Consider the following 10,312-nt stretch of genomic DNA (forward strand, 5'->3'; position numbering starts at 1 on the left):
ATATATACAAGAGTTAATATAGTTTCATAATAATATTTTTTGGGGTCGGTGCCAATGAGGTGCCATTGTGGAGTCCCATAAAAATATGAAGTCTAGACGATTCGCGCAGCTAAAGCTAATTGGCACCGGCACCAAAAAGTATTATTATGAAACTATATTAACTCTTGTATATATAATATATTCGGTAATAAATTAAATTATTTTTCAATTTTTAGTGTTTGTGTAACGAAGTCAGTTTTATTTTTTTGTAAAAAAATTTTTTTATATTCATTTGTTTCGCTCTCAGCTTTCATTAGACATAATATACTCTATTATACATTGACCTAGGATAGTAGGTAGACGGCAGCTCACGAACAAGATGACATCGCTCAAGTGGTCAGTTTAAACACATATAACGCGTAAAATTTGACTCTTCACGGGCCATTTTAACTTTTTGTGTCAAATTACATGTCAAAAGTTCGATTTTAGTTCGTATTTCAAAGGTGAACCGCACTTTTGACATGACAGTTGACCGTTAGAGTTAAAACGGCGCGTGAGGCGTCATTTTGTACGGACTATATATATAGTAGTACATACAATTTCTTTGATACCTACACATAATATCATAGTTTTAGAATATCAACCACTTCAGTTTATTATAAACTTTAACACTAACATAAAGTTTAATAACGATTGCAAAATATTTATATGTAAGATCTCTTGTCAATTGTCATCAACAATAAATTCAAAAAGATTTGAATACAATTTTTTTAAATGAAAATAAAAATATTTTTTCTTAAATAAAACTTAACACCTTTTGAAATAAGAATATTGGTTCTATTTTTCGGATCGCATTTGAAGCACTTCTTTCATATCCTCATAACGCTGCTATTATACATTTTTACAGAGTTGCCATATCGCGTATTAATCGTGCCCTCTCGGAAAGCGAGTCAAACTACTGCCAACTGCTGGCTTTCAATTTCGGGAGCCAACGGCGAGTCAACTCCCAAGATACCCATTCCAAGGAACACCAATGAATTTGTATTTCATGTAAGTTTCCACAAGTGTGGCCATCATCGGACATTGCGAAGTCGAGGCGGGCGGCGTTTGATGCGCCGTTGCGATGCGAGCGAGATTAGATGATATTCATCTGGCAATGTTTTGTTTCACTCATTCAACTTTATCGTCATCCGAAACAAAGCAACAAAGCAGTCGTGTCCGGGCAACGAGCGCAGCTGTACGGTCGGCCTCAGAATTCGAGTAGCAATTCCGTAAAACTATTGCATACAAAACCAGCCGCACTTATTATCTTTTTCTATAAGCACGCCACAGAAGCACTAAAATGTGCGCACAACCGTGCCGTGCACTGCAAGCGAATTCGATCATTAAGGTGCTAAACGAGTTTTGGCCTTTGACTGTACATGATGATGCTTACCTCAATATGCACGCCTCTTAAATATTACGCTGCGACCGTTGCCTGCCTTGGCTTTTGCGGTTGTTAGCAATACGTCTTATCTATCCCCTGTTACCAAACTTTTGAATTACATTTGAGCAACTGTAGTTATTGACTGAAATCATAGTTCTCTTCCTAAAATTGTGAGTTTAAGCCTCTAGTATAAGAATTTCGACCAATGAGAATCATAACTCGCAGTTTGGAAATGGGGGTAGTTACAATTTTTTGTCATCAAAATACTTCTGATTTGTGGAACAAATTTATTGCAGCATAAAAATTTGGGTGTAGTATCAACATTGCGTATTGGACATGACAATTCCGGCTTGTCTCCGCGATGGCTTCTAGACCAAGTGTACGTTCGGAATGAGGTCACAGGACATACTTATACGTGAGTATACATGCTAAATAATTATTCAGTAAGTACTAGAAATAAATACTAGAAACCAACCTAAAATGGGACTGGGCCGGACATGTTACGCGCATGCCCGACGAACTGTGGGCAAATGCCCACAGGCATTCGCATTGGGTACCCCAAAAGACAAAAAGACGTCGAGGCAGGCCGAGGCGTCGCTGGCGTGACGAACTCGATGCCTAAATATAGGCCTGGCCCCAAATATCCCTAGACAGAGACAGTTGGAAGGAAGAAAGGTCATTGGCCAGCATTGGGACAATTCGGAGAACCCACAAGACCCACATCCTAAAATAGAAGTACAGTAGGTGGCAGGAAGTATTGTACATCGACCTTTAGAAAGAGATAGCGGTTTCGTAGAGCGTTGTCTCTGTCGTAGAGACCGACAAAACGTCACATAGGTATGAGTGACAGCGACAACGCTTTATGAAGCCGAAATCTCGTTCTAAAGGTCGATGTACAATATTTCCTCCCGGCTACTGTCGGTTTTTTGCGGTTTTTAAATTGGCTTTGTGAGTGAGGGAGTTGTGAGAGAGTGGAGTTTGGTGAGATATTTGAACTGCGCACAGCTTATGGCTATTGCCATATCGACTTATGCTTACCATCAAGTGTTTCTTTACAATAACGTGTAGAAACTGACTGAGGGCACAGATTTCTTAAAAAATAGACCCTTTCATTTTCATTCCTAGTATGAACGGCGTTTTGAGTACCTACGTGCTAAATACGTTGACATAAATAAACTTGTTTTAAAGCAATCGCCTAGTAGTTAGCTCAGTATGTACTGAGAATGGTGGACAAGTTAATAGAAATCCCACTCAATAATCTGGTCCAGCTTCCAGACATTTTTAAAAGATTTTCCCCGTTACGAAAAGAACGGGATCTTTAAGGAATGCTTACGGATTTATTCATTCCAGATTCCCATGCAACCGATGGCTTGGCACGGGCGTGGACGACGGCTCGACGGAGCGCGTGGTGGTGGCGGCGCGCACGCGCGACCGCTCCCCGCGCACCCCCGCGCCCGCGCAGCACGCGCTGTCGCCCACCACGCATCTCTCCACCTCCACCATACAGCACATGATAGGTAGGTCCCTCAAGCGGATCGGCATCGTGCGTGGCTCGACGGAGCGCGTGGCAGTTTAAACAATGTCTTATTTTCCCCAGGTGATTGCGTCAACGCAATAGTAAAGTGGCATTACCAATCGAAACGGGAAAAGGATGCAAATTCCTTGAGTGTGTTACTATGCGGCGAAAATGGCTTGGTAAAGTGCTTGGAGCAAGCATTCCTATGCGGTTTCAAGTCGGCTCGCTTATTTGGGAAGAATCTCTTCATTTGGGACTATTTTGGTAAGCTTTTCAGTCTAGCTTCAGTCTACTAATTTTTTAATCTGCATTTATGTGCATAAACAATGACACGGTGTCTCATTTTGGGCATTACAATATTTTTTCATGCAAAATAGCCTTGCGCTTAGTACTTAACCTAACCTCAATGTCAAAAGTGCCGTCTACGTCTTACAGCGAGAGTAAAGGATGAGTTCAAAATGAGCCTATGTGACGAATCAACCACACAGTCTAACAAGAGTTGCGGAGTAGCGTACAACTGCAGACAAGACCAGGAGCACAGGGCCATATGGAGGTGCTACTGCCATCTCATGGATGAGATCAGCTCCGTGGGCCGATCGCTAGGCAAGGACGGAAAGTTCCAACTCTTCATTTGTCTTAGTCTCAGGTACGATCCATTTAAGGCTCAAAACAAACTGAAGTTCTTCACGCATCGTTAATTGTGACGTGATGACCAAACAGTGCGTGGCAGAGAGCCAAGCTTGAATGACAAGCCAATAATTGCGATCATCTGTCGCATCACGACACACTGCGTCAGCTTCATGTGGTTGCACCTTTTGTGCAACAAATCAAATGAATTATTTTTGAAGTGAGAACTTCTTTACGGGCGTTGCTGGGCGATTTTGGCATGGGTTAAAACTTCAAGAACGCGTCATCAACATGTTAATATTAATGGTGCTTGGAGTGCGATTAGGTGTAAAAACTAATGATTTTAAGCTTGTTTCGTGGTTTAACGACATATTTTAATTTATATAAAGGGTACATACCACGATTAACTTTTGTTTTTATTTGTCGATATTTTAACCCAATTGCACGGGTTGTGGTCACGACGAGATTGCGGTGCTGCGAGAGATGAAGTTCGTGCTGTCAAGGGCAGTAGCGCACTACCCTCTTTCCTGCCGCACTTATTACCTTTTTCTATAAACACGCCACACACATTCTTGATGTAAAAACTAATGTTAGTGGATTTAATTTACAAATTATGAATATAGATATTATGAATATAAAATCAACAGTCATCGCCTATTTAAAAGTCACACCACTTTTTATTTCCAACCAATTTGATCGAATTTTAACACACAGATTTCTGTGTGTGTGTGTGGGGCCAAACTAAACTAAATTCAATGTTTCCTTTTTCCTTAGACCTGTCATTTTAATTTAGTTTAGAGATTGTGTACAACATAATTAGCCATAATAACAGCCTTAGTGACTCCGTTATTATGGCTAATTGAATTGAAAAATGAAATGAATATTACAAAGTTCATGTAAATATAATATTAACATGAAAATGTTTATTCCCCAGAGAGCATTGGCTTCACAGAATGCTAGTGCCGATGTCTTTGACACGGGTTACCGTCGAGATGTATGAAGAGCAGAGTTTCTTGCGCAAGCGCGGCCTGCTCACCTTCCTCAGACAAATACTCGAACCGTTGGACGAATTTGATATAGTTTTAGAAAATTCTCTCACTCAAGGCATTTAATTCATTTCAGTCAGATATTTATTTTATATTTTCGTACTTCAGGATATTATAATTATTATTCGTGATTTACATCAATATTAGTCGATAGATTTTATGCATTTTAAAGTCCAATATAAAGATAATAAAATCATTTATGTAATATTTTTGAGTAGAAAAAGATTATAATTAGAACATAAGAGGAACTTAAATACTCAAAAAATTTAAATTATACCTACCATATGAGATTATTTTCCAGTCTTATGAATTTATTATTGTTTATTAATAATGATTTTTGAGGGTCTCTGTTGTCTAGCTTTTAGTTTTAAGTTTGTGATTGTTATGTTTTTTACTTGCCAGTTTATTCCAAAGATTTTTAATGAATTAACGCACATTTCTTTTGTAAGTTTACTTTAAAATGTGTACCTAGGTATGTATGTAAGATTTTTTTACTTTATTTATGGTTTATCTTTTTCGAGTTAACTCTTCATGACTAAAATGGGGATGATGCCTAGGTCAAAAATAAATTATTTCTTAGTAGGTAATTATTAAATAGAGCGTCTTCCAAAATTCGTAAAATCCAAATTCGCTGCTAGTTTCAAGTTTGCTAACCATTTTAAATGATTGATTTAACTAAAAAAGTACGTCATTTTACGTTAAACGTTTGTGACGTCGCATCTGTGTATTTCATACAAGCTCCGTTACTAGGCGAGCGTTTTGACATTTGATAAAAAGTCATTGGTTTGACTAGTAGTCATCATCCCTACTATAGGGCTACCATAATTTTATTGCAAAATATATGGGGGAAAACGCAGAATACATTGGTAACAGTATCGCAACGTTTATAGATTATATTTTTGCTCGCCAGGCGTTGTAGATTCTAGATTTTACTATAGTAAATATTTAGCACAGTTCAATTATTAAGTCAATAACAATAATATGTATTTATAAAGAGTATCTCTGTGATGCTAAATCACTAAAGCTCTCTGTTTTTTCACTCTCCTAATATAGATAATTAATTTATCTATTTTTATTTTGATGTGATATTAAAAGGTATATTTGCTTAGAATTTGTGGATCAAATTTTATTTTTAATTTAAAGCGATAGTTTTTTTACTCACCAAGAAATTCAAAGTTAAAATTTGTCCCAAATAAAATCAAAACCTAGTTAGTATGTTATTAAGTAATTTGGAGACAAAACAACAATAATTGTTAGTACTATTTCGATTACACACAAAAGCTCTTGAACTAACGGCCGAAAATAATATCTATCCGTAATTTGTCGATAAATTACAAATTGAAACAACTTTGTTATTTACTTTAAATTAAAAACTATTATGCATAAAAATAAATAAAACTCTGATTTAGAATGTACAGGTAAGTAAAAGCCCTTTCATTATAATAGTTAGCCCACTTTGTATAGTTATCTTACTTTGAAAGTTGAAAATACTAATTACATTTTGTTCATGAACACATTTTAATTTTTTTGTGATGTAACCACAAATTCACGGTTTTTGGATTTTTCCCCTTACGTGTGCTATAAGACCCACCTACCTACCAAATTTCATGATTCTAGGTCTACGGAAAGTACCGTATAGGTTTCTTTACAGACAGACAACAAAGTGATCTTATAAGGGTTTCGTTTTTCCTTTTGAGGTACGGAACCAAATAATAATAAGAAAAAAATACAAATATTTTTTAGGGTTCCGTATTTTTAGCCAGAAGCAAGAGCACGTAAGAATTTAAACAAATAACGTTGCGAAGTACCTCATCGACAGATTACAGATATATTTATTACTTAGTTCTTATTTTTTTTGGCCGTAAATTGGCATCTTTAAAAGTTCTGCTTTTCTTTTCTGCTGAGAACAAGTACTTACCTATGACATATCAATTAAGTTCAGTCAAGATATTTGAGGGCAATCGATTTACCACCATTATAATTATTCTATGTGTAAAACTGAAACTGGTTATACACGGGCTTGTCGTGCTATATAGTGACGCGTCAGAAGCATATCTATTTCATACATTTACTTATAGTTAGAGAGAGAGACACGAGGCGACGCAACACGTCACTTAGGTGACCATAATGTGTCTCTAATTACTATACTTACTAAATGTATGAAAGCGACATGCTTCCGACGCGTCATATTTCCAGCTTAATATTATATTATTAGTACCTAACCTAAAGCTAGTGATAGTTATAATATCGATAAATATTTCAATAACTTTCATTTAAAAATATTATATTTAAATTATTAAATATTATATTTTAAATATAAATATTTTATAAGTTACGGAAAATACCAGCTAAAACTTACCATGTCTCCAATATTGACATGACATATTGTGTTCAATGTGGGCCAATTCGAGGCTTTTGTTATAAAACACTATGATTCGGAATCTCGTAATAATACTAATAAAATACTAATTAGCAATACTCACTCAACTCATACACTTAAATATTGAAAAGTATAATAAGATTATTAAATAAAAGAATGATACTATTCAACATGGTGGCTACGTCGTATGTACACCGGTTACCAAAACAATTCTCAATATTACTGAATATTTATTGTAGGTAGGCCCATTAGTTATCTTATCACGTTCACAGACGTCAAAACAGCCATGGGGTAGAAGTAAGGGGCGTCATGGCACACTGAACTTAGTTATAAACTTTAGGAAAATTATGATATGATTTATGAAAACCTATGTCTCCTATGGATAAAAATATTGCCAAAAAATCTTTATTTGTATGACAAGCTTTATAAAGTTAAAATATAAAGTTATTCTTCCATTCTCCTACATTGCCACAATTCCATTTATGGTAAATCTATATTATTAATATTATAAAGTGGTAAAACTTATTAGTTTGTAACAACGTACATATAAACTTATGATCCGATTCTTCGAACTAATGATCAAATACTTTCTATAAATTATATTTCGCGGACGAAATCACAAACAAAACCTGGTCTTATCATAATTTTCCTAAAGTTTATAGTTAAGTGTATCACCTTGTCCGGTGTTCCATACCTGTGAATGCGAAAATTATAATGGGGTCTAAGTATAGTAAGTTTAATTACGTGAGTTTCGATAAGAACAATAACAAATAACGATTTTATACATTAAAATTAACATTATCCACGTATTCCTCGAACTGTGACTTTTACTGTCTAAATAATTAGGCCAATATTGGGGCTGATTCTCTTGTACACAATCTCTAAACTAAACTAAAATGACACGTCCAAATCTATTGCTAACGCTGTCACAATGTTGCTTGCGGAAAAGGATAGCACTAGATTTAGACCTGTTAATTTCGTTTAGTTAAGAGATTGTGTACAAGAGAATCGGCCCCATTATTAATTTGTGCTAAAGTACTACTATCCGTTATCATCTAAGGAGTCTGGTCATAACAGTCGACTCGCCACTATAGGCACATCTCTATAACGCTCCATAAACCTATTGTGTGCGAGCGAGACACCTTGCTAAAAAAGTGATCACCAGACTCCTCAGGCGATAACTGCAGTAGGTACTATTTTTATTAAAATTCTAGATGATGCCCGCGACTTAGTCCACGTGGATTTAGGTTTTTTTTTTAAATCCCGTTGGGACTCTTTGATTTTCCAGGATAAAGAGTAGCCTAAGTTATTCATCAAAATTGGTTAAACTGTTTGGTCGTGAAAAGCTAGCGACAGATAGACACACTTTTGCATTTATAATATTAGCATGGATTATGGAACTGTGACTTATGAAAAGTCACAATTACTTAAGTACCTACAATAATACTTGAATTTTGAAAGATTGAATTGAATTTCTAATGTTTTTCAAAACGTAGGTTCTCTAATAGAGTAGTATGGAAAACATAGGTTTGTTTGTGATTGGTTGGTCACTCAAAATGGTAAAAGCCCACTGACTATGTGTAAGAGATTACGTAACAGAGAGAGCCCTATATTAACTTGTCTCCGTGGATAGAGTATAGTGACTACAACACGAGTCACAACGTTATTCCTCTCTCAGTCACTCCGCCTCACGCGTCATTGGAATGAACGTGACGTCGAATCGATGATTGTCCGGGCACGTTTATTTTAACCGGTTCGCTGGCTCAGTAGGTACAAAAAAAAACTTATTCTTAGGCACAATTTTTTTTTTGAAATCCCAGCATACGTAACACTAATCGCTTTTTATCATGACGCAACAATAAATAGAAATATAACAAGAGTAAGGGAATAGCTGATTATATTCTTCTTAAGTCTTCGTAAATTAGGTACAGTACGCGGCAGAAAGAAATGTACATCGACCTTTAGAATAACATTTTGGTTTTGTAGAGCGTTGTCTCGCTCACTCATACCTATATGACGTTTTGTCGGTCTCAAAGACAGGGACAACGCTCTACAAATCTGATATCTCCTAAATGTCGATGTACATTACTTTCTGCCGCGTACTGTTATACCTATGTTATGTCTCTGTTCAAAAGTATGATATTTTCAACTGTCAAAGTAGTAAGTATTCAGTCATAGTTCCAAAATCATAATACGTATTTATATTAAGATAAGCGATAGTTTAACGATCGTTCATAAGCCGTCCTGCGCGGTTGTAAACATATGCGTTATATAGATGCCGTCTATTTTTTGCTCGTTTAGTTTTTGTGCCAAAGTTAGACAATCACTGGCACCGATTCCTTTGTCTTTTTAATTTTAGAGTATTCGCATCCTCTTCTTACTAATGTAATATGAAAAGGACAGACGCAGTTTGACAGTTCTAAATTTAATTTTTAGATGAATAGAAACCCGTGATTTTAGCGCGCAGTCGCGAACCTACTGTTTAAATTTGTATTGTGCACTAAAATTTAGAGTCTTTAAATGTGAAAGTCATGCCTTTTTTAGCATTAGTAAAAAGAAAAGGATGCAGATACTCTAAATTTAGTTTAGAGAGAGACTAGAGAATCGGGGCCACTGATAAATTAATCACTGATTTTTCGTAGAACTTATTTTTCTGTAATATACTCGCCCTTACATGTTAAATTTATATTGAGTTACCACATCGTTGAGATGGCAATCAGGATGTCGGGGGTGGGGGGGGGGGGGCACAACCGCACGTCATCCGCGCTCGCCTGCACTGGGTTAGCGCGGGGGTGTGCGGGCCGTTTCCTCCACGATTGCCTTTTCAACCTGTCGCGTACTATTACGTAGCATTGCTCATTATGCATTTTGCCACATTTACAACCAGGCGTCACCCTAAATAAGTCTGGACGTCTGGCTACTCTCGCCTGAACTACCGTGGGTGTTTCAGCAGATTTCAGTTTCGCTAGTAGCCAATAGGCATTCAGGATTAAACGTTAAAATAGATACAGAAATGGTTAACTGATCACCATAAGCTGCACTCTGCAGTACCTACAATACCCCTCTCAAGGCGACTCGATCCGCCTAGAACACAAGAAAACAATTCTGGACAATGAATAAGGTATCTCTAAAGTTTAAACCCTTTCCGATTAGCATATAGAAAATAGCCGACTATGTATGTTAAGAGCTTCCGACACGGTCAAGCGGCTTTACGTCAAGCACGTAGATTTGTTTTGTTTGATAAAGCTGCTTGATGCTCCCGTCAAGCAGCAAGACACTCATTTCGTAAGTACGTGATCGTCGTACTTGTAGCGGTAGTCCAGAGGTGGTCAAAAGTG

General features: G+C 36.7%; 1 protein-coding gene across 2 annotated transcripts in view; it reads left to right on the top strand.

Moving 5' to 3' along the window:
• pns (DENN domain containing pinstripe) overlaps positions 1-7,502 on the top strand; it is a 38,399-nt gene extending 30,897 nt beyond the window's left edge. For both annotated transcript variants that reach the window (XM_069499094.1, XM_034969621.2), the window contains 6 exons: positions 887-1,029; positions 1,702-1,820; positions 2,756-2,922; positions 3,003-3,185; positions 3,357-3,567; positions 4,483-7,502. In XM_069499094.1, coding sequence (XP_069355195.1) covers positions 887-1,029; positions 1,702-1,820; positions 2,756-2,922; positions 3,003-3,185; positions 3,357-3,567; positions 4,483-4,660 — 1,001 coding nt within the window. In that variant the 3' untranslated portion in view covers positions 4,661-7,502. The remainder of the gene's footprint in view (positions 1-886; positions 1,030-1,701; positions 1,821-2,755; positions 2,923-3,002; positions 3,186-3,356; positions 3,568-4,482) is intronic.
• The last annotated feature ends 2,810 nt before the right edge of the window (positions 7,503-10,312 follow it).

Source organism: Maniola hyperantus, chromosome 6 (genome assembly GCF_902806685.2).
Source record: "Maniola hyperantus chromosome 6, iAphHyp1.2, whole genome shotgun sequence".
In the NCBI taxonomy this organism is placed as follows: domain Eukaryota; kingdom Metazoa; phylum Arthropoda; class Insecta; order Lepidoptera; family Nymphalidae; genus Maniola; species Maniola hyperantus.